The sequence below is a fragment of the Rattus rattus genome, chromosome X (assembly GCF_011064425.1).
Source record: "Rattus rattus isolate New Zealand chromosome X, Rrattus_CSIRO_v1, whole genome shotgun sequence".
Taxonomy (NCBI): Eukaryota; Metazoa; Chordata; class Mammalia; order Rodentia; family Muridae; genus Rattus; species Rattus rattus.
The window spans coordinates 109,060,936-109,087,464 of NC_046172.1; the positions used below are offsets into that span (position 1 = coordinate 109,060,936).

The window sequence follows — 26,529 nt, forward strand, 5'->3', positions numbered from 1 at the left end:
TAGAAGGGTTATCGGGAGTTAGAGGCCAGCCTGGGCAACAGTGTGAGGACCTGTCTCAAAGTTCTCTTAAAAATTGTATTTGATCTTCCTGCTTTAGACAGATGTATAGTAAAATGGACATAAACTGTAATTAAGTTAGAAGACTAATAACAAGCTCTAGAAATCATTGTAGGAAACATTCTATATGTATATATGTTTGTGCATCATGTGTGTACCTGTTGGCTTGAGGCGCGCAGGAAAGACTTGATTTCCTAGAACTGGAGTTACAAATGGCTGTAAGATGTCATACAGTTGCTGAGGATTGAACTTGTGTCCTCTGGAAGAACAGTCTGCTCTCTACTGCCGAGCTATCTCTCCAGCCGAAGGACCCAGTTTTCTTAATGTCTTTGAGTTTCAATATCCTTAGCATTTATTTTGGCAGATGTTTGTGAGATTGCGAGCTAACCCAATCATGATAAGTATTTAGCTAGACAGTTTTCTCCCTCTATACATTATGCACTGTCATCATTCATAGCAGCCATATGCTTTCATTTTGTCAAAGGCAGATTAGCTGTTCTTCACTTAATTGCTTTTAATTTAATCTTGTTAATACAATTTTGTATCTATTATACTAATTTCAACATTTTCTCCCTTAAAACCTAGCTATGAAGTTGATGACTGCTTTGGTAAATGTGGCACTGAATCTTAGCATTAATATGGATAACACACAAAGACAGTACGAGGCAGAACGGAATAAAATGATTGGAAAACGAGCCAACGAAAGGCTAGAACTCCTGTTACAAAAGCGTAAAGAGGTAAACTGTACTATTAAGTGTTTACACTACTATTGTGCAACCAACCTGCTCTTCAATTATAGCTCTCTAGGCTCAGATAAGTTTTAAAAGGGTTTGTTTGTATGCTTGTGGTAAGATTGAATCTAGGACCTTATGAATACCAAGTATGTGCTTTACCACTGAGCTGCAGTATTCCACGCCCAAGGAAGAGTTGCATATTGTTTATGTACCTGTCTTAAAGTTTTATTAACTATCCATGCCAACAATACCTAGCACATGTTCTGTATAGGCTACCATTGAGTATTATGCTTGAACATGTTTTGGATGAGTCTGGAAAAATTCTCTAACCCTTAATATTATTCATATTGCTGACAGTCCTTCCTTGCTTCCTTAGCTTTTTGATGATATGAAATGAGATTTTTTTAGTTACTATCAATCCCCTTTTTAAAATGACTTAAAGCCTTTATGTTTTTTTTTTTAAATCAGGGTTTGTCTGTTTAATAGCCTAGGCTGTCCTGGCACTTAATCAGTTGACCAGGGTGCCTCTGTCTCTTGAGAGCAGTGATTAAAGGGTGTGTGCCACCACCATGTGGCTTGACTAAAGGCTTTTTTTTTCTTTTTGTATTTTTAAGTCATTCATTTCTTTCTAGAAGGTGACACATGGTTTTCTGCTTATAGAATTCATTTTCAAATGAGAAAGTTCAGTTTTAGCTTTAATTGTAAACAGTATAACAGATAAAATCTTTCGATGCTATATTCGTAACTTGTTTTCACTGTATTATTGATGTTTTTCTAACTCATGAGGTGTGTGTGTGTGTGTGTTTGTGTCTGTCTGTCTGTCTGTCTGTGTGTCTGTGTGTCTGTGTGTTGGAAATAGAAGCTAAAGTTTTATTTCTGAATTAGTCAAATAAATTGACTCAATAAAAGTAAGAAAAGGAAAGACAAGCTGGGTGCTGACGATGGCTCACACCCTCAATACCAGCAATCGAGGCAGAGGCGGGCAGATCCATGAGTGCAAGGCTAGCCTGGTCTACACAGGGAGTTTCAGGACAGCTGGGGTTACACAGAGAAACCCTGTCTTGGAATATAAAGAAAAAAATAAAGCAAAGACAAATATTTCTTTATATATATATATATATATATATATATATATATATATATATATATATATATGAATGAATGAAAAATTCTTGCGGTTTTATGTGAATAGTCATTATAATTGGAAATATGTGTTTATTGTTAAATGGAAATAAATAAGCATTAGAAAAAATAGTTCACCAGCTAAATTTTAGATGTTGTCATGTATTTCAGGAAACAAGGGATATTATTTACTTGGTACTCTACTTTTTTTTTTCTTTGTGGTTACTTTTATCCAAACTATGTTGTCTCTACATACTGGCGAAAATGTATGTTTATTTTTACTTATAAACTTTAAGTGTTCTTGTGATTTGTGATTTTTTTACAATTCAAAAAATGATGTGTTCTTTTTTATAGCTTCAGGAAAATCAAGATGAAATAGAAAATATGATGAATGCAATATTTAAAGGAGTGTTTGTACATAGATACAGGTAAGGGAAGACAGATTCTTTTAAAGTGATTGAGACAGGCAGTACGCTGCAATGGAGGTTATAGTAAGATAAATTTTGAGGAAGTCTGAGAAATGCATTTTACTGCTCTGACATTGATGTTTCCTATCTGAATAAAGGCTAATGCTCTGCCTGAGTTGTCATAGTCCAGCCAAGGGAAAGTACTCTTACTCATTTAGCGTATAAAATTCTTAATTGCTTTTGGATATCTTGTGTTGCTGATTCCTGACCCTTCTATTTAATTTCACTGGGAAAATTTGGATAGATTAAAGTAAGATGCTTTTTTTGTTATTTTGAATTAGCAGATGAAAAGGGTAATCTTATCACAGTTTATAACATATTTGCAAACATTAGTACCATTTTTATTCAGCCTCATTTCCTCTACTTGGTACTTACTGAATCCATTAGATGCTTTTTAAAATATTATTCCCATATTAATTCTTCCTGTTTTGTTTCTTTGCCACTATTCTTTCAATTTATTCTCTTATCATATTTGTGTTCATCAATTATTCTGGTTTCCCAAAACATTCTTCTCTGCGTTATCCTCTGCTTTGTATGACTTACCACAATAAAAAAGATAATTTAAATGGCTTAGTAAAAAGCCAAATAGGGTGACATAGACTTGCATTTTCAAGAGTAGAAAGCAATACGGTCACTTGTGCCCAGGTGTTGGACCCCCAGCCTGGACATCATAATGAAATTGTCTTAAAAAAGGAGTCATAGCTGCCCTAAATGATATGGGGATAAAGTCATTATACTTGGAAGATTATTATCTTGCTTTGCTTGTTTGCCTGTTATCTTCTGAACACAGCTGTAAGGAAAGATTTGGGATAAGGTCCAGAGCAGTGGTTCTCAACTCGGGAGTTATGACCCCTTTGGGGTTGAATAACCAACTCAGTGATGTCCCCCTAAGACCATCAGAAAACACAGATGCTTGCATATTATGATTCATAAGAGTAGCAAATTCTAAGTATGGCATAGCAGCGAGATCACCACAACATTTTTATTAAATGGTTGCAGCATTAGGAAGTTTGAGATCACTGGTCTAGTGTAAAAGATGAAAGCAGGATTTTGTTTATGAGACAGGTTCCAACTAAGCAATGAAACAATTTTGCTTAATTTAAGTATTCCTACTAGGTGAGAGATACATGGCATCTCTTCAATAGGCCATATGCCCAATCGTACAGTAGCACTGAGTATATGACTTACCCTTTCTCCACTTAGGGATGCAATAGCTGAAATCAGAGCTATATGCATTGAAGAGATTGGCATTTGGATGAAGATGTATAGTGATGCCTTCCTTAATGACAGCTATTTAAAATATGTTGGTTGGACTATGCATGATAAGGTAAGATGCGTCCTGTTGATTCCCCCTTCTATATCTAGATAAGTACATAGGTCTCATATATAATAAGTATCTTAGTTAGGTATCATGGTACATGTCTTAAATTACAGCACTCTGGAGGTGGAGGCAGGAGGTTTTCTCTGAGTTTGAGGCCAGCCTGAGTTACAAAGTCAGCCCCAGAACTGCTAGGACTTTAGAGATATCCTGCTTCAAAGAAAAAGATAGATATTCCTGTGTATACGTACTTTTGGCCATATCTCTTGAAACCCTTCTTTTTATTCTTTACTATCTGTTCTCTCAAAACTTGGTCAGTAGCATGAATTCCCCTGGTTCTTTAAGCCAGGGACATTGCTTTATATTCTACCCACAGCCCAACAGTTCGTTCAGTTTCTCTTTTATTTTTAATAATAATAAACATGTATCTTAGTCGAATTACGTTTTAAAATTGGGCTTCTGAACCTTAATACATATTTTTTTCTTAAACTATCAATTTAAAGCTAACTCATTAACCTCGGAGAATTTACTTGCATGTAATGAAATATGCTATCTATCACCACCTTTCAGTAGTTTTGTTCCGATAAATTTTTGAGAAATACTATCAACTTACAGAAATAGTAATCATGTGACTGCTCAATCTTAAAAATTTGTACTGACACTTTTTATTATCAAATATACTGTTTCTAAGTAAATGCTATTTACATTTTTAAGTAGAAAATATAAACTTAAGTTTTGAGCTTGGAAATGCATGGTTTGAATATATTCTCTCTTCTTCCAGCAAGGTGAGGTAAGACTCAAGTGTCTTACTGCTTTACAAGGGCTTTACTATAACAAAGAGCTTAACTCCAAACTGGAACTGTTTACCAGTCGGTTCAAGGTTAGTATTCATCAAGTCTTTAAAATTATTTCTAGTTTGAAATACTTTTCTTGTTTTTCTTAAAAAATACTTTTTCCCCCCTCAGGATAGAATTGTGTCTATGACCCTTGACAAAGAATATGATGTTGCAGTACAAGCAATAAAGTTACTCACTCTTGTTTTACAGTAAGTATATATTTCTGTATTACTACTGTCCGGGTATTTTGATCATACATTAATGCATGCTTGATTCACATACATTTATGCCTAAATTTTAATAGCTTCAGTCATAACACTTAGGGTAGAAGTTTTATCCATCCATCTGTAGATGTCTTATGATGTTACGCAGAGTGGTTTTGCACTCTTGGGTTTAGGCGTATTTTCTACTTTAGTCTCTAACTGAGACTACAGGTGTGAACTACTCCAAACCCAACCCCAGCTAGAAATTTCTTCATGTAAACTTCAGAAAACAGGAGAAGAAGAACTTTTGAGTTATTTGAAATTAATTGAGAATTTATTTCTTCCAATTTATTGGCATCCTTTTCTTTTTAACTGGTCTTGATGCTGTAGAAATAAAGTTAAACCCATAAAGAAGGGGAGGGGGGAGGGGATGTTTGCCCGGAAACCGGGAAAGGGAATAACACGCGAAATGTATATAAGAAATACTCAAGTTAAAAAAAAAAAAAAAAAAAGAAATAAAGTTAAACTTTTCAGTGAATGGGCAGGGAGTGAGGTGGGGTATGTATTATACCTTGTTACATTGTATGAACATTTACTGAAGTATGTTAATGCTTCTATACTACTGGTAAATAAGTCTGAATTTAATAATACTGTATCAATATGTGATAGTGGTGCTACAAATGTTTTCCACTTTTTAAAACTCTTTTAAGTATAAGGCTCAATGGCAATAGACATTTTTATAGTTAGGCAACTGTCACCTGTGTTCATCTCTTGAACTTTTTAAAATCATTATGTATTAGATTTATACTCATTAAATATGTAGTTCCTTCTCCTTTCCCTGCCAGATTCTCACAAAACTTGTCTTTTCTATTTGAATGAATGTGCCTAATTTTGATATTCGTGGAAATACAACCATAATATTTGTCCTTTGATTTGCCACACACAAACATGTGTCAAGAATTGCTTCTCCTGTTTTGTTGGATACTGTCTCACTGTATACATATAGCATATTGCAGTTTTCCATTCATCTGTTGATAGAACCATGGGCTCTTTTCAATTTTGGCTATGAAAAATATGCATCTATGAGCATAGTTATTTCAGTATATGTGATCTTTTGTCAGTTCTTTTAGGTATACCCAGAAAAGAAATTGCTAAATGGTATAGTAATTCTCTGCAAATTTTGGAGGTGTTAGGGATGAGGCTGCTGGGAATTGAACCTTGTACCCTTCACATGAATTTCGATATAGCGTATTATCTGGGCTATATTTTCAGCCCGGTGTTTAATTTTCTGGGGAAATGCCATAGTGTTTCTAGAGTACTAGCTACATTGTATGTAGTGTTCCACTTCATCCACATCTTCTTCACCAGTGATAGTCTTTTACTTTTTGAAATATTTATCATGCCCTTTAACTCACCAAGTACTTATATATTAGGTTGGGATACTTAAAAATTATTCTGTGCACTTAAAAATTATTACCTTTATTTATTTATTTTTTTACAGTGAGGCATTGCCCCCTTCTCGGTGCGCTCTTCCCACAATTCTTTATCCCTTTTTTCCTTCCCTCAGTCTTCAAAGGGATCCCCCCCCAACCCCTCCACTTCTTGGAGCCTCAAGTCTCTGAATGATTATGCATGCACATCTTCTCCTACTGAGGCCAGATCAGCCAGTCCTCTGCTGTTTATGTGTTGGCCCAACCAGTTTCTCTATGCTGATTATGGCTCAATGTCTGAGAGGTCTCAGGGTCTGGATTAGAAGGAGACTGCTGGTCTCCTATGGGTCGCCCTCCTCTTCAATTGCTACTTTTTTTTTTTTTTTTGCAGTGAGTTCATTTATTAGTTTTTTGTTTGTTTATATGCTTGCTTAATAGGTTGGTTTTTGTTTTTTGCTTTAAAGCTCCACACTAATTTATTTTCCTTCGTATTTTTAAATTTAATTAAAAAGTTATTTGTTTTTTTATTGTATTTTTTAATTTACATTTCAAATGTTATCCTGTTTCCCATCCATAAATCCCCTATCCCATCCCCCTCTCCCTTCTCCTATGAGGGTGTTCCTCTACCCAGCCACCCACCCCTTCTTGCCTCCTGCCCTGACATTCCCTACACACTGGGTATCGAGCCTTGCAGGACCAAGGGTTTCTCCCCTATTGGTGCTCAACAAAGCCATCCTCTGCTACATATGCAGCTGGAGCCAAACCTAGCATATGCGAGGCTTTTAATTACCCTCCATTTTTGTTTCTGCCTGTGTGTGTGTGGAGGGGCAGGCATAAGTCACTAGAATTCTAAAAAAAATATAGAGTATCATAATAGAATTTTACATTTTGTACCCTATTATAACTTTAAAATTGTGCTGTTGCTTGAATAAACAAAATAAAAATATAAACTCTGTGTGTGTGTGTGTGTGTGTGTGTGTGTGTGTGTGTGTGTGTGTGTGTGTGTGTGTGTGTGTAAAACACAGTTCTACTGTAGGATAAGGTATCTTTTCTTTGCAAAAATTTCAGCTAGTCACGAGCATGTGCACGCCCACGAAGTAAGTTTATTGAGGGAGGGATGAACCCAATAATCTGGGTGTAGTCCAGACCTGTAATTCTAGTACATGAGATTTTGAGAGAGACAGGGTTACAATTCTGTCTGTAAGTAGAAAGAGGACTGAAAATATAACTCCATAGTGTACTGCTTGATTAGTATGTTATGTAGTTATGTTCAATTCATGTATTTGCCTCCAGGGCACTAATTTCCACACACTAATTGAAGGTACAGAAATTTAGTAGGAAACGAGCCGAAAATTATAGATCAGCTCTTTAAGCAAACAAGGCATCTGACTGAGACAGATGAGATATTCACAGCTAACTTCTCCAAGACCAATCGTGTCAACTAGCCCAGACCCCTTGAAGCTACCAGAGACTATGCCACCAACCAAAGAGTATGCACAGGCTGAGGCCCCCATTTTTTTTAAGCATCACTTGGGAAGTAGCATAGTTTATTTGTTCAATTTTATGCAACTCTATGCCCATATGCAATGTTGGAGGAGAATTAATTGGTCTATATTGGTTGGGTTTTTGCCAACTTGACACAAACCATAGTCACCTGGGAAAAAGGACTCTTAATTGAGAAATTGCATCTGTCAGATTGGTCAGTTGGCATTGCATATGTGGCCTTTTAAAAATTGCTTATTAATATAGCAGGGATTACTGCACTGTGCACACTGCCATTCCTAGGAAGGTGGTCCTGCCTGTATAACACACTGTAGAAGGGAAGTAGCTGAACAAGCCAGAGAAAGCGAACCAGTAAGGGGCCGTCGTCCATCGTGCTCTCTGCTTCTGTTTCTCTCCAGGTTCATGTATTTAGTTCCTGCCTTAGCTTCCCTCTCTGATGGATCTAAGCTGTAAGAGCCAGTAAACTCTTTCCTCCCTAAGTTGGCTTTGCTCAGTATTTGTTTTTACTGCAATAGAGAGCAAGCTAGAACAAGCATAAATTACTCAAGCTTATCTTGGCAAAATCTGTCAGAATTGAAAATGCTCACACTCTATATTATTTATATTCTTTGTGATAGAGTTTTTAACTACTGGTAGAAGAAATATTAAGTCAACCTAATAGTAGTAGCCATCATTAGTATTTTATTTGGATTATCTCATTGACTATAGTAGCTTCTATTACCTCTGTTTATATAAAATGTACCACATTGTAGTTGTTTTAGATATACTTACAAAATCTTACCAAGATGTAATGTTCATTTGCATTCTTTTGAAAGAAAAAAACTTAACAAAACTTTAGTACATCATGGACCAGGAGTTTGGCCCATGGGTAAAAGCATAAGTCTTATACCCCAACTTCAGTGTTAAGAATTTACATACACAGCTGCATGTGGCAGTATGCATCCACATATCACATCTATGGTGAGATGGGAAACAGAGACAAGAAAATCATCCAGAAGTTTACAGGCCAGCTAGCCTTGAGTATACAGTGCAGCAATAGAAACAAGAGAGAAATGACTCTCAGTAGTTTGAGCTCTGGCAGCCACACATTTATTGTGACACACACAGGCTTGGTGTGTGTGTGTGTGTGTGTGTGTGTGTGTGTGTGAGAGAGAGAGAGAGAGAGAGAGAGAGAGAGAGAGTGAGTTTTTAACCATTTAAATCTTGTTGTATTCACTCCCAGTTTGGCTTTGCCCATTTGCCCCTCACTTTTGTCCTTTCTTTCTCCCCTGCTCATAAGCCCAGGCTGACTTCATTTACAGCTGAGGATGTTCTTGAAAGTCTGATCCTCCTGCCTTAGAGGATACGAAGTACTAGGACAGCAGGCAATGACCTAGTATGCCTACCTTCTATTCATTCTTAATTTTGCATCACAGCAGTTCTCTCAGATTTTGAGACACTGAACATTTTTGTTGGTGCAAAATTTTACCAAAAGGTTAACTCAAATCAAATATATTCTAATACTTTTAACATAAATTTGCGAAGTTAAGTTCATAAGATTTTGATAGACGTATATTGCTAAAATGTGTTACTGCTACTTTCTTATCAGGAGTAGTGAAGAAGTTCTAACTGCAGAAGACTGTGAAAATGTCTATCATCTGGTTTATTCAGCTCACCGGCCAGTAGCAGTTGCAGCTGGAGAATTTCTCTACAAAAAGTAAATTTATATCGCTGTTATTCTTTTAGCTTTATGATGATATTTAACATTTCAGATAAAGTTCTTCTGATACATGATCATGAACATAATTCAGCAAATATTATATATTGACTTTTAAAGAGAACATGTTTAATGTTATTAAACAAATTCGGTTAACAGCTTTATTAAGATTTTATTGAAACATTTGTTTGGCAGTTTAGTAACTTAGGATATTTACTTGCTTTCATGTAAGCACTCTAGTTATCTATTAATTACTATCCAATCTTAGTTTCTCCTTTGTTGTTTCTTAAGGAAAAACAACCATAGTATCCATTAGGAGCATGCCATTGTCTTAAGACAACAATGATAATTGTTACATTTTAGAGAAAGACATGGATTTTAACTTGTGTATAAATATTTTTGGTCAGCCATTATATTACTTACATGAAATTGTATGGAAAAAATGTAAGAATTTAAAAAAATGTATAAGTTGGTGTAACAAACTTGAGAAGTCAAAGGACTTAGGCATATGAAGATTGAAGTGAGAAGTTTGGTATCAATTATTTGCTTGTTATTTTCATGCTTACCGACCCAGTTTTTCATTATTCTTTTGTTAGATGCTTAAGTATAAATATACAGTTAATTTTGTGATTAACAAATACAGTTTTCAAACACACATTGGTTTTTTTTTCCCATAGGCTCTTCAGCCGTAGAGATCCAGAAGAGGACGGAATAATGAAAAGAAGGGGAAGACAAGGTCCAAATGCCAATCTTGTCAAGACTTTGGTGTTTTTCTTCTTGGAAAGTGAGGTTAGTTTATATTATGGTACTGAAATGATGGATATCTACAATCTTACAGATTATGAAATATTGAATACAGCAGAAATCTATTCATTTCACTTTTTAAAAGTGCTTCCCAATTTTATAAGATAGGTGTTCAACAATTGTGATTTAGGTATAATTTTGGCAATTATTTTTTTAACTTTTTTTTTATTAACTTGAGTATTTCTTATATACATTTAGTGTTATTCCCTTTTCCGGTTTCTGGACAAACATCTCCTCCTTCCCTTCCTTATGGGTGTTCAATTTTGGCAATTATTATCAACTATATTCCTCTCAATACTGATTGTATAATCTTGGTTAAGTTACTCAATTTTTCCTAAGTGGGTAAGAGTTTTTTTTACTTACTTTATAAGGATTACTTCCTATAATCCTTCCCCCATCCCCTTCTACCCTTTCTTGAGTGGGTGGAGTTTCCCCTCCTGGTTATCCTTCTCTGGCACTTCAAGTCTCCTGTGGAGGCTAGGGGTGCTTCCCTCTCCCACTGAGGGGCCAGGCAAGGCAGCTCAGGCTAGAAGAGCACATCTCTCTATAGGTAAAAGCTTTAGGTAGCTCTTGCTCCACTTGTTCTGGACCCACATCCAGACCCGAGACAACCCCTGTGAAACAACAACTTAGAACATTGTAAGGTATCAAAACTAATGCTTCTTATTGTTTGCGACAGGATCTCACACTGTATCCCAAGCTGGTGTGGATGGAACTCAGTATGTAGCTCAAACACACCATGATCTTGTGCCAATCCATGTGCCTTTCCCTCAATCCCCCTCCGCCATTATTTTGAGACAAGGCTTCTACTCGTATTCTTCTTGGTGTTCTAGAACTCACTCTGTAGACCAGGCTGATCTCAGTCTAAGAGTTCCTTCTGCCTCTGCGTCCAGAGTGCTGGGATTAAAGTTATGTGCCACCATGTCTGTCTCTGCTTTAGCCTAAGTGCTAATATTATGTATACATGTGAGCCACAACACCTAGCTTCATGTCTTACGTTAACATTAATATAAAAGCTGATTTCCATTAGTCTTCATGAAGTTAGCATTCTGTCTGTTAAATATTTCATGAAATAAAAGTTCAATTTTATTTATAGATTTTATATATTTGTCTTTTATTATATATTTGTTTTTGTCTTTTATTATATAAATGTGTTGAATTGTTTAAAAAAAGTATCAGTCAAAACTTCAATCTCATGCTCATTTTTCCATTTATAAATCTATTTTTTAATTATTGTGGACATTCTCTCTGTGTTAATGAAACACGCTTATCTTTATAGGTTGAGAAATGAATAATAGTCTCCAAAATCTGTAGTTCCGTGATGAAGCTCAACCTTTCAACCAGTTTGGAAATCTATATTGTCTTTTAAAATTATAGTGTAAGAATTAAGAAAGTTAACTGATATTAGTTCATAATAAGCAATGTCGTTAATCTATTTATAAAATAATTTTATGTTAATATGTTAAGAGGCAGTAATGCTCTAACAATGTTTACCTTTATGCAGCAAATACAGCATTTCTCTACTCTTTAAATCTCTTTGCTCCCCCAAACCAGATTTCTTTTAAAGACATTAATATAGTGTCAACAAACCATTTGTTCTTTTGTCCTAAGGCTACTGTGCTATTTGTCTAAGAGCTTTTTCTCTTTAAATTTTAGTTACATGAACATGCAGCATACCTTGTGGATAGCATGTGGGATTGTGCTTCAATGAGCTACTGAAGACTGGGAATGTGTGAATGGCTTGTTATTAGAGTGGCCTCTGAGTGGAGAGGAAGTTGTAAGGTGCTTTATTGTGTTTGCTTATACCTGTTTTGGAATAGATTGTTTATTCTATAAATTCTTTTAAAATTTATTTATTTATTTATTTTTTTATGCATATTTTTCAGACACACTAGAAGAGTGTATTACAGATGGTTGTGAGCCACCATGTTGTTGCTGGGAATTGAACTGCGGGTCTCTGGATGAGGGTCAGTGCTCTTAACCACTGAGCCACCTCTCCAGCCCATACATTTTTATTAGTGTTAATTTTCCCATTGTTATTGGCGTGTCCAGGAATCAAACTCCAGCCTTGTACATCATAGAACGAACACTAACCTGAAACATACTCCTCTCCTTATATCATACATAAGGATATTCTGTGATATGTAAAGATTTAATTGCTATCAAAGTTTTATACTTTTAGCCTGGTCTGCAGCATATGCCTATATATATATTGTGTATATATCAGTCAAGTTCCATACTTTCTTTGCATGCATGTGTATATATATATATAAAAACTAATCAAATTCTGATGTTTAGAAAGATAATTTAACTTTATTCTAGTCTTTCTCAGATAATAATTGGGATCTTCTTGTTCTATGAGGTCAGTCCATTTGTTCATAGCAGAAGAAACTTACATAATAATTTACAAGAGGCATATAAGGGGAAAGAATTAGTTAACTTCTTTCTGATTTTTTTTTTTAGCTAACAGACAGACAAGAGTGCTTTGATTGAAATAATGCTTTGTACTATTAGAAGCAGCTGAATGTCATTAACCTGGGAGAAGAGGACAGGAAAAAGGGCACGCCAACTTTTATTATTCTGGAACATTATTTTCTATTTTGGGGGAAATTTTAAGTCCATTTTGACCGTGGAAAAAACTTACTGATTTTTTAGTTTTACTATTTCTATTTACTTTTACATGCAACAGATATGTATATACACATCGTATCTTATAAATAATTCTAAAGTGGTAGCAATTTGAGAAATTTGATTTTCCAGAAGATCTTTTTGTTGATATATATGATGACAGTGAATGACACTCTCTTCAAGACTAAATATACTATGTTCATGTAGAGTACTACATATGTGTATTTTGCATTTCTTATAAGTTCATATTTTATTATAATTTGAAATTCAAAATGAAGCAGATGTTGGTTCATGATGGCATGATGGTAAAGTAATTCCTATTTTCAGGGTTCAAATTTTAATATCGAGAATTTCACAAATTCCGGCAATTTCATAGAATTTCAAATGTTTGCTTGTAAACCACCAAAATGCATTTTTATATTGTGACATGCAAATATATGTGTATCTATGTGTAACAAAATTTCATGAAATAATACTTAACCAGTATGTGATACAGTCTGTGTATTTTGTTCTATTTCTGTTTTTGTTACTCATTTTTTAATTATTTAATCATCTTTTTTGCAGTGCCGTGGAATGAACCCAGGGCATTGTGCATGCTAGGCAAGTGCTCTACACTGAGCTACACCCCTAGCCCCTATTTCTGCTTTTTTTTTTTTCTTTTCTTCATTTTGTTTTGTTTTATTTTTATGTTTTATTTCTGTTTTTCTAATTACGGGTAGAAATAGAGTACTGAACTGATGATCTTTGTCTCATGTCCCACAACATGGAGTAAGTTAAAATACTGTTTAATGTCATTGTTATGTAAGCTCCAAAGGACAGATTTATGTGCTTAATTAACTCTTTCTCTCCCTATCCAAAGGGAGACTTGAATAATTGTCTTGGACTTTTAAAAATAAATTAGTATTTGCTTACATTGGTGTTTTTATAAAGGTCTATTTCCGTACAAGTATTAACTGCTTGGCATATCTCCCCATCTCTTTTCCCTCCTATTATTTTCATTAGTTCCTCCAGATCTGTTGCTTCTAACTCAGCTCCTATATTCACATATGATTTTATGTACTTACAGAATATCTAGAACTCACAAATGAGAGAAAATACAGATTATCTGCTCTTCTGAGGTTGTCATTTTGTATAGTTTCTCCAATTGAGTTCATTTTCTTTTATACCTTTATTCTTTATATCTGAGGAAAATATCTCTGTCAGCATATGTTAACTGTTCTTAGAGTTGTAGCAATTTTGACTAGGGTGAAATAGGATCTCAGTCATAATTTGTGTGTCTTTGAAGGCCAGGTTTGCTGAACATAATTTCATGTTTGTTCACTATTTGTACTTCCTGATCTGAGTCTTGTCCACTCATTAAGTTATTCCACTTATGGTTTTTTTTTCCCATTCTGCATGTTGACAACTTCACTCAGTTCCATTTTAGGTGAAGAAGTTTTTTTTTAATTTTGCATCGTTCTGTTCTTAATTCTTACCTTTATTTCCTGAGCTTTTCAGTCCTTTCAGTCCTTTCTAAAAGTTATTGCCATATCTCGCATCTCTGTTTTTCTCCATGGCTTCAGACATTCATGCCTTAAATTTACATCTTTGACCCATTGTGACCTGATTTTTATAGTGAGAGATACAGATATAGCTCTGGTTATTTACAAGTGGATATCTATTTCTATCAGCACTATTTATTGAACATGCTATCTTTTCTCCATTGTATTTTCCAGGAATGTTTGTCAAAAATCAGGTGGTTGTAGGTGTCTGTTAAAGTGTGTTTGACTTTCAAGCCCTCAAACTACCCCTTGTCTGATGTTGTATTAGCATTGTGCTGTCTTTTTTGTTGTGCCTCTATAGGATATCTTGAAATTTGGTGTGTTGATAATTCTGGTATTTCTCTCTTTGCTCCGATGTCATATGTGCTTCTTTGTGAATTTTAAGGTTGTTTTCTTTAGTTTATGTGAAGAATGTCATTGTAATCTTTGAAAAATTAAATTGATTTGTAGATTACTTTCAGCAGTAAAGCCAAATTCATGATGTTATTTCTGCCTATTTGTGAATATAGGAAGTCTGTTCATCTTTTAGTGTTTTTCTGTCCTCTCTCTACCTTCTTGCAACAGTCCCAGTCTGTTCTGGAACTTGCTTTATTATACACCAGGATGTCCTTTTACTCAAAGGGTCCATTTGCTTCTAGCTCCCAATGGTAAGATTAAAGATGATCTGCCACCATGCCCAGCTCATTCTCTTTATTGTCAGCTATAAAGAAGTTTAATTCATTAGAATAGCAATTTACATATATTGAGGAAAATTAATGCATATGAATATAAAGAAAAACATATCAAGTAATCCTTTTCACAGTGGATTTTTCCTTCCAGTGAGTGTCCACATGCTTTCTGGGCACCTTTGTCCTACTTAAAAATATTTTGAATCTCATTTTTTTTCACTATTACATCTTTGAATTCTTAAAAAATATCTATGTATCTATTGCATTTAAAGAATACAATATTCTGCCATTTGATTGGTACCTATAAATATTTTGTCTTTGCATTGTGAAGTTATATCCTGATTGATATTCTAATTCTCACTTTCATTGCTTGTTCTTTCTCACTTTTATACACGTATATGATGCATATCATTACTTACACTGATTAGAGTCCTCCTTGCTACTGAACTTCCTCCTCTTTCCTAGCTTTTTGTTTTTTTCTCTTGTGGGTCACTATTCATTCGGGTTTCCTATGGGAACATGAGGAGGATAAATGCCTTAGCTGAGGCCACCTAAGGACCTGACTATACCAGTGAGCGGAACAACTATTAACCCCTAGTAGCTCCTTTAGTCCTAGCAGGGCTTTATGAACCTCTCCTCAGTCTCTTAGGGAATGTTGCGTGACTTGGTCTTGTGCAGGTAATCACAGCTGCTCTGAGGGCACTGGCAACACCATGTTGAGAAAACAAACTTTGGAACATTTCCCCTCATCATCTTCTAGCTTTCTGTTCACTCCTACAATGTTACATGAGTCTTGGAGCAAGTGATATAGATGACCTGTTTAGGTCGTGCATTCTTAGTTCTTTAAAAATTTCTTAATGATGAAAAAAATATTATAAAGGTCTTTGATATCCTTTGCTAGTTTTATTCAAGATACTTGGTTTTTTTGAAAGCTATTAAGAGGTGGGATTTATTCTTGATTTCTTACTTTGGTTTGTTTTTGTTACTTTTTTATATATCAAAGGCAATTGAGTTTTTATATGTTGATTCTGTAGTCTATATTGCTGAGTGTATTTATCAATTTTAGGAGGGATAATATTTGGTGAACTCTGTTTTTACATACAAGATCATATCATCTGAAAATACAGATCATTTGACTAATTCCTTTTCTATTTATATCATTTTTATTTCTTTTTTATTGCTTTAAGACTTGAAGCATTACATTGAATAACAGTCGTAGGAAATGCTTTGCATTTTTAGCAATTTAGTACAGTGTTGACACATCTTCCTATCTTTATCTATGTGGATTCCAGGGATTGAACTCTTTTTATGTGGCAAGCACATTGACCTGCTAATCCTCTCCACAGCCTGTACTATAGGTTTGTTTGGGGTACATAGTTTCTTCAGAGATTTTATCATGGGGGTTGGATAATTAGGCCTTGTTAAAAACCACTTCTGTCTCTGTTTATATGTAACTTGTGTCCTTGAGTATTTTTGTGACAGCTTTTTACATTTGTTTATTCACACATGTCAAATTATCCTTGAGTCTGCAAAATGAATCCTATTCATCTCTACATCTATTTCATCAATATAATTGACCTATAGTTTTCTCTCTGTGTGTGTATCTTTCTCCAGTTTTGATAGTAGAATAACAGTGGCTTCATAAAATGAGGTTAGTATGTCCTTTTTTTCTGTCTGGTAGAATAAATAGTTTTAGTTTAGTAGCGTTGAGCTCTTCTTGGTTGGGAGACTTAATGCAGTTTCAACTTCATTGTTACAGGTCTGTTTAAGTTGTTTATCTATCTCTTCAGTTTAATTTTGGCAGATCACATTAGTCTAGAAGTTTCTCAATCTCATACATTTTTGAATTTATTAGAATCTGTTTTTAATTATTTCCAGTTGAATCTTTTTATGTCATCAGTATCTGTGGTAATGTCTCTCCCTTGTATCTCTAATTTTGTCAGTAGGATTTTCCATCTTTCTTTTGGTTAGTTTAGCTAAAGGTTTGCCGACTTTATCTTTTTAATGAATGATTTTTTTTTTTTTTTTTTTTGCTCCTTTGATTCTTGGCTGTTGTCGAAACCCTGGACTGGGATTAATGTAATTTCTTCAATACTTTACCCTATTCCTCTATACAGTTCTATCTCACAGATTCCTGTCCTTGTATTCGTTTTAAAGATTTTTATTTATGTGTATGTTTGGTTGTCTGTGTTTATGTGTATCTTGTGGGTCCAAGTGATCACAGAGGTAGAGTCCCCTGGAACTGGATAGTTGTCACCCACTTGATGTAGTGCTGGGTGCTAAACTTGGGTTCAGTTCTGCTCTTCACTGCCAGGTCATCTTCAACCTCTCCCTGACCTATTACTATCTACTGATTTTGGGTTGACTTGTCCTTTTTTTTTTTTCTTTGTCCCCAGTTTTTTGAAATCTATTTAATTTTTTAAAAAAAGCTAGGCATTCATGGCTATAAGCATCTCTAGAACTGGTTTCTTTGTACATTTTTATGCCTCTTGTTCTGAAAATTTAAAATTTTTCCTTCTTTCAAAAAAACCAACCCAAACAAAATGAATCTCCTTTCTTTTAGTGACTGATTCATCATTCAATATTTTCTTGTTTAGTCTCCATAAGTTGATACTGTTTTCTTTAGTTTCTCTGGCTGTTGCTTTCTAGTTTTAGCCCACTCTTAATATCTAGAATATAAGAAATGACTTGTACTTCCTTTTATTTGTTCAGACTTGCTTACATCATGATCGTGTTTTCTGGACTGCTAAGAGGGATGTATATATTCTTTAGATAGTGTTGAGTCTATTTGATTTCTACTATCGTTTAGCCCTGATGCATCGTTGTTGAGTATAAGTTGATGGGTTGATTGATTTCTTTTTTATTCTTATTTAATCACCTTTTTGATGAGACGAGGCTGTTGGCTTCTCCACTTTCACTGTGTGGATGTTAGTATTCTATCTACATCCAGTTGTGTTTGTCTTATGAAATATATGTATGTTTGTTTAGAGTTGTTACATCTTGAGAGATGTGTTTACTTAATTTGAAGTGATTTATTGCAAGTAATGTCAGTTTCTAGTCTAATTTGTCTATTGATATGGCTAGCTAAACCTCTTTCTCCACAGTTCCGTCTACTCAGGATGTTTCCTTCTATCCTTACGGGTTATTTTGTCTTTAGAAGTTAGGAGTGTTGGGAAGCTGTAGGTTTTTTTTTTTTTTTTTGAATCAGCTAATAAATGGGTCTTATTAATCCAAACTTGTAGCCTCTATCTTAGAGAATTGCGTTTACTAACATTCAGAGTTACCATTTAGAGACACTGCACCCTTAATCTCATTGTTGCAGTGTTGGTGTGTTTTTTCATCTCTTGATTTAGTACATTTTACTCTTCGCTGTGGTATGTGTGTTTCTTTCTCATATATGTAAGTTATCTTCCCATTATCTTTTGTAGTGTTCCTCAGATGTCTTTATTTCTTCAGTTTGTGTTTCTATCAACAGTGTTTATTTCTGCTTCAGCTATGTAGCTTCCGTACTGCTGGGTACTATAATCTGGGCTGCCTGTTGTCCTAGTTGTTTCTTTCTGAGCTTTATATGGGTTGATCTATGCATTTAGACACATTGGTTGTCAGTACTGGTATCCTCGTTGGCTTGCCTTTATATATGATTTAATGCTTTGGTCTTGCAGCTTTCACTATTCTTTGTTTTATATACTAAGTTTTCTAAGTATAATAACATATGGAAATTTTTTCTGTTCTGGTCAGTTTTTGGCATTCTAAATGTATTTTGCACCTGCATGGCAATATCATCCCATAAACTTGGGAATTTTCCTGCTAGGATTTTATTAGTTTTCTATTTCCTGAACTTGTTTTACAAGTATGTGCAAGATTCTCAAGAGTCCAATCTTAAATTTTTTTTAAGACAGGGTTTTTCAGTGCAACAGTCCTGGCTGGCACTTACTCCGTAGACTGGCGAGGAACTCTGAGATCTTTCTGCCTCTGCCTCCCAAGTGCTGGGATTAAAGTCACCTGGCTAAATCCAATCTTTTGTATACTTTACATATTATGTTTGCATTTTCTTATTAGGTAAATTTTTTATTGTCTAAATATTCTGATTCAGTTATTTTGTTTTCGAACCAGGGTCCTCTGTCTTCCACTTTATCCTCTTTATACATGATGATGCTGTCTGCTAAGTTGTCTACTTCACATTTTTTTATTTCCAACATTGCAATTTGAATTTTTCATTGTTTCTAGCTTTATTGAATTTTTATTCTATTGCCTTATTTCATTCATTTGCTTTTTTTCTTTGAATTTATCACAAAATTGATTTGTGTCCTCTTTGGTTTTGCTGAGCATTCTTATTAAGCCATTTTTAAAAAATCTTTTGTTGTTTTATCTAATTCATTGTATTTGGAAGCCACTATTGTGGGTAGGTGGGGAGTAATGATTTTCATGTGTACTGTGGTTCTGCATTGGGATTTATATATTTGGTTTAGCTTGTTAGAGATGTCCTCGTTAGTCTTTTAGGGTTTATCTTCTGAGAGGACTAGATTGTATCATTCAGTCATTCAGTCCACATGCTGAGGACACCTGAGCTGAAGCACCACTGCAAGAGAGTACTGTGATAGCTACCCCATCTAGTAATGAGTACTGTGATAACTACCCTATCTAGTAATGAGTACTGTGATAACTACCCTATCTAGTAATGGACAGGCCTGGTGTGAACATAGAGTAACAGTCTTTGAAATTCAACAACATTTGCAGACTAAAAGAACAATTATAGAATAGTGTGCAGTAGAGTCTTAGTTACCGAGGATAGGAATTTAAAGAAAATGAGCTTTGTATGACCTGGAATTAGTCTAACAGAGATAAAAATATACTTGAGGAGGGATAGGTAACTTGAAGCAGGGAGTTGAGAAATTGTTACGGTAAATTTATTTTAAAGATCATTAAAATAATAAAAAATATAATTAAATATATTTAGTTAATTATAAGGACGAGATGCGGGGTTTATTTAACTTTGCCAATTTGAGAGTAATCAGACTATGTCCTACTGAAACCTGCTTAACCTGGTTGATCTGTTTTGGTGTATGCCAATGGATTTCAAGCAGGTTGCCATAGAACTGAGCTTCTTTCTACCCTGTAGTCAGCCTTCACTTGGGAGATGCCACCTCAGTCAGAGTCTCCAATTTCTCTTACTACTTTGAGTTCACCATTGTAGTTGGAAATTTCTTATTACCTGAGCCTTGAGTTTGCATTCTCCACTGAATTTCAGTTAAACATCACTTCCTGAGGAGTGTTTCCCTGTCTCTGTGGTTCTTGTCTTGTTTCTTAGAGTATGGGGTGGTGTTGGACTTGTGTTTTCTTATCTTGTAGCCAAGCAGCGTCTTTGCGGAGATGTAGTGTATGGTCCCTCAGTGTCTGCTTTCATAGGTACCGGTGCAGAGACAGCACATGGAATGTCTCCAACCCTCACTAAGCAACTTTTTGGGTTTTCGTCTAAAAATTTGGGATTTCTCCCTCCCTGCTACAGGAGCTTCCTTTTCTATTTTATTTATTGGATCTAGTGGTGGTTTTTGAGGGGGGCATTTTTTCAATTCCCTACTGTTAGTATTCAGAGCTGTCTGTTCTAGTGTGTGATATTCAATATTTCTGTATTTTTTCTAGTGTTTCATGAGCCTGTTGCTCAAAGCTATCCTCCCTTGCCATTCTCAACCTGTTTGTTTGTTTGTTTTTAATGTCAAAGGTTGGAAGTTTTCTTGTAGGGGATTTTGGAGAGTGCTGCTTGTCCATTTTTTCTCTAATGAGACTTTGATCTTCATTCTAAGACTATTCAATTTTTTTTTGTGGTTGTTACTTTTATTTGGGTTTCTCTTAAATTTATTTTTTAATCTCTCTCCCTCTCTCTAGTATTTTGTTATGTAGCCTTGGCTAGATAGTGTTCGATCACTAAGTTGCCTAGAATAGCCTGGACCTCACTATTGTCCTCCTGCCTCAGACTCCTGAGAACTGTACACCACTGCACCCAGTTGTTCCCTCCATAATAATGAGTGTTTTTTTTTTGGTTACTAAAGTTTTATATTAGGGAAATTTTGACTGGATATGTTGGTACTTAATAATTCCATGACTCCAAAGGCTGAAAAGGAATGAATTGAGGCCAGCGTGGGCTATAATAATGCAGATTTCTTTCTCAAAACATTGTATTTATAATTTAAAATATTATTTACTATTTTATTTGTACTAATTAAATTTTGAGGTCTTAACACCGCAATTGTGTAGATGTTTATGGAAATCTTTGTTACTTCAGGTGCTAACAGCAAAGGAGAAGAAGACACAGCTGGATGACAGAACAAGAATCACCGAGCTGTTTGCTGTGGCCCTTCCACAATTATTAGCAAAAGTAAGTTGTGGTGATAACTTAGTGTTTCTCATACATCACAGATTCTTTCAAAATGGCACAGCCTATGCTTAGTCAGCATTGTTATAATGTTTTCAACATTATCTTTTCCCCCAAAAGTACTCTGTAGATGCAGAAAAGGTGACCAATTTGTTGCAGTTACCTCAATACTTTGACTTGGAGATCTACACCACTGGACGATTGGAAAAGGTAAGGTGATTTCTTTATATAAAATCTTAGTGGAAAATGCTATTTCAATTTACTCTATCATACAGTTTCTTATACATATGTTTTTGTACTATTTAGACAGAAACTATATCTACTGACTAGGTCTTCTATATTTTAGACCAGTTACATTAGAGAATGTGTAAATGGGCTTCCGTTTTGCTTTATGACTATAGCTATTCTTCCATTCTTACACATTCTTTGACCAATAGCATTGATCATCTATACTTATTCTTTGTTGTGAATTATTAGCATTATTTAGTATTTATAACATACTTTTTATTTGCTCCAGTAACCATTCAAAGTTCTTTACAGATATTAATATTCTTACCAAAACTGTGAGATAGATATTATTTCCATTAAAGTTGCAGGAATAAGTATGGGTCAATCAATGTGTATGCAAAATTGAAAACTGTCTCTGAGATATTGAGTATGTTTAAAACTGCCCCCGGTTGTGGTTTCCTAAGCGTTGCCTACTTTAGTATGGCTTCACACAAAACAGGCATACCTTCTGTCCCTGCCCTAGCTCCTTAGCCTCGCACCTCACTAGCTTTAATGGGAAACATTTTCTCTTTCAGCACTTGGATGCCTTATTGCGTCAGATCCGAAATATTGTAGAGAAGCACACAGACACAGATGTTTTGGAAGCATGTTCTAAAACTTACCATGCATTATGTAATGAAGAGTTCACGATCTTCAACAGAGTAGATATTTCAAGAAGTCAGCTGATAGATGAACTGGCAGATAAATTTAACCGGCTTCTGGAAGATTTTCTGCAAGAGGTATATGTTACAACTATTTTATCTGTCGGATCCTTCCCTTCCAGTAACTTAGTCACTCGGCATTAGTCTTATGATAGTCTAGTGTTGTGTTGGTGAGTCTCTTTAGTTCTGTGAATCATCAGACTGCTATTACTTTTCAACTAAAATACAAAATTGCCAACCAAGAATATACAACTTTGAAAAGATGGCAGACAAGACTTGCATTTTTTCCATTTTTTTCTAAAGAAATTTACTGGATAGTTGCCTGATCTTAGTTGAAAAACTGGCTATTAGAAGAGAGATAATAGAATTAGACTGATGAAGGTAAAGCCATTGTAATCCTCCCAGTCCCTTATTAAGTTGCTATTATGATTAGTGTTGTTTTTGGAGTTTCTTATGTTGTACTTTTAAGGAGGCTTATTTTGGTACTCAGATATACACTATTTTTAATGTGACTTGTTTTTCTTAGAAATGCATATATGTGTGTATATGTATGTGTGTGTTTTATCTTAGTCAAGTCGTAATTGTCCATTTATTTCCTTTAGCCTTTTGTATTGAGCAGGCTTTGTATTGAGACTAGGCTGCCTTTGACTTCATACAGATCTGCTTGCTTCTACCTTTGGAGCTAAGATTGTAGTTGTCTGCTGCTTTGTCTAGGCAGAAATTCTTGATACTGTTCACAGCAGTTAGAAGTTGTGAACTTTGTAAAGTCCAAAAGTAAGAATGGATGCACTCACTAACAATTATAATAACCCTAGTACTCTGGAACCCAAGACAGAAGAGTTAAAACTACACAGTGAATATCAGGCCAGCCAGAGCTTTATTCTAAGGCCTTTTGTATACCACCTTGTTATTGATGGCCCCCAAGTATTTCCAGATACTATTTAACATTTTATGTGTAGTATTATTCTAGGCTTAAGGCTTGCTAATTGGATTATTATATAAATATGTTCACATACAGTTACTACATTTGGCACATTTTAAAACTTGTGTGCTCAGAATGAATGCAGTTAAAATAATTTTAAATCAATAACTATTGTTAACTTTTTATTTTTAGGAAAAATTAAAGTATAAAATGGTGTATTTCTGTGTAACTAGATAATTGGATTCATAATCTTCTAAAATGTGATCAGTCAGAACTTGTATATATCATGAGATTTGGCCAATTTCTGTATGGTTTTGCCGTTTCTTTCTCTTAGATACTATTTTTTCATTTATTTACCTCCTTTAATATTACATGGTTTCTTTCTTGTCATCTTGTGTGTTTCTTTACCAGCAGTGTATCTAGTACTAGGAAGAAGAAAACTTATTTAAAAGTTTCATAACTGTATTACATAATTGGAGAAGGGAAGACAACATTCTATTTTTCTCTCAGTCCTTATATGCCACGGTTTACAATCTTATGTTGACTCAGCTACATTGTCCTAAATTTGGCAGGTAGAGGTCTTGAATGATGAAGCTTCTTTTGGGGTTCTAGTCTCTTACTCTTTTTTCCTCCTAAAGTGATGTCTCCATTTCAATAGCCTAGGATTTATTATTTGGTAGCTCTTTACTTGATCTGAATGAAAATGACTGAGAAACAGTCTTCCTTTGATGGGTGTGTGTTTGAGACAGTGTCTTATTTTGTAGATTAGAGTGGTCTTGAACTCAGAGATCCGCCTGTTTCTCTCTTCCAAGTACTGGAATTAACAGTACCACTATGCTGCTTATTATTGTTGTTGTTACTATTATTTGTTTTTTTATTGAGACAGGGTTTCTCTGTGTAGCCCTTTCTTTCCAGGCACTTACTCTGTAGACCATGTTGTCCCTGAACTCACAGAGATTCCTTGCAAGTGCTGGAATTAAAGGCATGTACCACCACTTGGCCGATTATTTTGGTATTTCTTAATATGTAATTAATAATTCATAGGGAGAAGAACCTGACGAAGATGATGCATATCAGGTATTGTCTACATTGAAGAGGATCACTGCTTTTCATAAGTAAGTTGAATTTGTGAGTTTTCGACTTTTTTTTAAAGTATAGCAAAATAACTGTATTTTGTGGGTTATTATGCTTTCAAATTCCTTTTTTCCTCCTTTTTAACTAAATAAATCTCTTGTTAAAGGCATATTATATTCTGAAACACTATGTTTAGGCTTAGTTTTTAAAATATACTTTAATTTGATGGTTTTGTTTTGTTTTGTTTTGTTTTACAGTGCCCATGATCTTTCAAAGTGGGATTTGTTTGCTTGTAATTACAAACTCTTGAAAACCGGAATTGAAAATGGAGATATGCCTGAGCAGGTTTTTATTTATTTCTATGTGACATATCTACTGGATATGCTGCGCTTTGACAGTGAAAGGTTGTGACTTAATTTCACCTTTGATCTTGTGTTTCTTCTTTAGATTGTTATTCACGCACTGCAGTGTGCTCACTATGTAATCCTTTGGCAGCTTGCTAAGATCACTGAAAGCACTTCTACAAAGGTATGTGGTCGTTCACTGCACTTCTTACTAACTAACACCCCTTACTTTCAGCCCTCTTAGACTTTTAGGAAGAGCAAAGTCCAGGAAGTCATCCATATTTCTAATTTACTAGATGTAGTCATAGTTCTAGTTTGTGTATTCAATGAAAACTTGAACATGTTTTACATCAAGGGATGATTTGTGGGATTATAATTTGTTCACCAGGAAATACTACATAGTTTGACTTTCCATATTCTTAAAATTGTTAAATTCTTGAAATTCTTAAAATATAGAAAGGTAATTTTTAAAAAGATGTATTTCTTTATGTGTATGAATTTTTTCTGCATGTATGTTTGCACACCAGAAGAGGGCATCAGATCCCATTACAGATGGTTGTGAGCCACCATGTGGTTGCTGGCATTGACTCAGGACCTCGGGAAGAGCAGTCAGTGCTCTTAACTGCTGATCTGTCTCTCCGGCCTTAAGAAGATAAATTTTAGGGGTTGAGGATTTAGCTCAGTGGTAGAGCGCTTGCCTAGCAAGCACAAGGCCCTGGGTTTGGTCCCCAGCTCCGAAAAAAAGAAAAGAAAAGAAAAAAAAAACCCAGAAGATAAATTTTGTAGAACAATTGAGTACTTTTGACCTAGAACCTTTAAAACAATTTCAAAAAGTGATTAGATTTTATAATATTTTAATAAATTTCATAAATTATTTTAATATGAAATTTATAATTTCATTGTTGACTACCTTCCTATTGTAGTCCTGTGTCATTGTTACTTTTCGACATTTATAATAAACTCATTTATACAAATTGTATATACATAAAATTGTAGAAGTAGTTATTCCAAGATGCTGCATATAAGGGAAAACTAGAATATTTGTCTTTCTGGCTTATTTCTCTTATTACCCTGTTCTCCAGTTCCACTCAATTTCCTATAAATGGCATAATTTTATTATGGATGCATACTTCATTTTTTGTACTTATTTATCTGTTCTTGGGAAGCAGTCTGGTTTCACTGCTTTATCATGGAAGTAATGCAGAAGTAAACATGGATTACAAATTATCTCGTAGTATACTGACTTAGAATCTTTTGAGTGGTACTTAAGAATTTATACTGGGTACTTTGATGTGCACTTTTTGGAAATTTGGGGAAAAGGGGAATGATTTTATTTTCTTTTGTAATTATGAGAAAAAAATTTAAACAAAAAATTCAAGTAGAGTTTATAGTTATATTCATGATGTTTGTTATCAAGCATTTTAAGAGGTACTGAGTTGTTTTCCAGTATTTTAAAACATTCATGTTACATTTATTTCCAGGAGGACTTGCTGCGTTTAAAGAAACAGATGAGGGTATTTTGCCAGATATGTCAACATTACTTAACCAACGTGAATACTACTGTTAAGGAACAGGTTAGTACTCAGCTGGGAAGAGGGAACCTCAGCTATGGAATGGCTTGGAGCAGATTGAGAGAGTATCCTGACTTGTACCGACTGGTACATTCTATAGGCTGCACCATCCCAAGGTGGTGTGTTTAACAAACAAACCCGTTTAAAATTTTTAATAGTAAGAATATCTAATATGCTATGCTTTAAAGAACTATATTGAACTTGTCCATAATAAAATGGGTATATTCATTTAATACAAACTTATTTTGCATGTGTTTGTGCCCCTGTGTTTGTGTGGCATCATATATACCCAATTAATATTATGAAAAAATA

General features: G+C 34.7%; 1 protein-coding gene across 1 annotated transcript in view; it reads left to right on the forward strand.

Annotated features, from left to right (window-relative positions):
• Stag2 (stromal antigen 2) overlaps nt 1-26,529 on the forward strand; it is a 123,038-nt gene that overhangs the window by 71,440 nt on the left and 25,069 nt on the right. Inside the window, 19 exon segments of the mRNA XM_032890418.1 lie at nt 643-794; nt 2,268-2,341; nt 3,584-3,707; nt 4,480-4,578; nt 4,664-4,743; nt 9,259-9,366; nt 10,044-10,155; nt 11,827-11,880; nt 11,882-11,944; nt 12,071-12,086; nt 12,645-12,684; nt 12,686-12,734; nt 21,288-21,380; nt 21,498-21,587; nt 22,181-22,384; nt 24,273-24,343; nt 24,560-24,647; nt 24,750-24,830; nt 26,128-26,220. Coding sequence (XP_032746309.1) covers nt 643-794; nt 2,268-2,341; nt 3,584-3,707; nt 4,480-4,578; nt 4,664-4,743; nt 9,259-9,366; nt 10,044-10,155; nt 11,827-11,880; nt 11,882-11,944; nt 12,071-12,086; nt 12,645-12,684; nt 12,686-12,734; nt 21,288-21,380; nt 21,498-21,587; nt 22,181-22,384; nt 24,273-24,343; nt 24,560-24,647; nt 24,750-24,830; nt 26,128-26,220 — 1,691 coding nt within the window.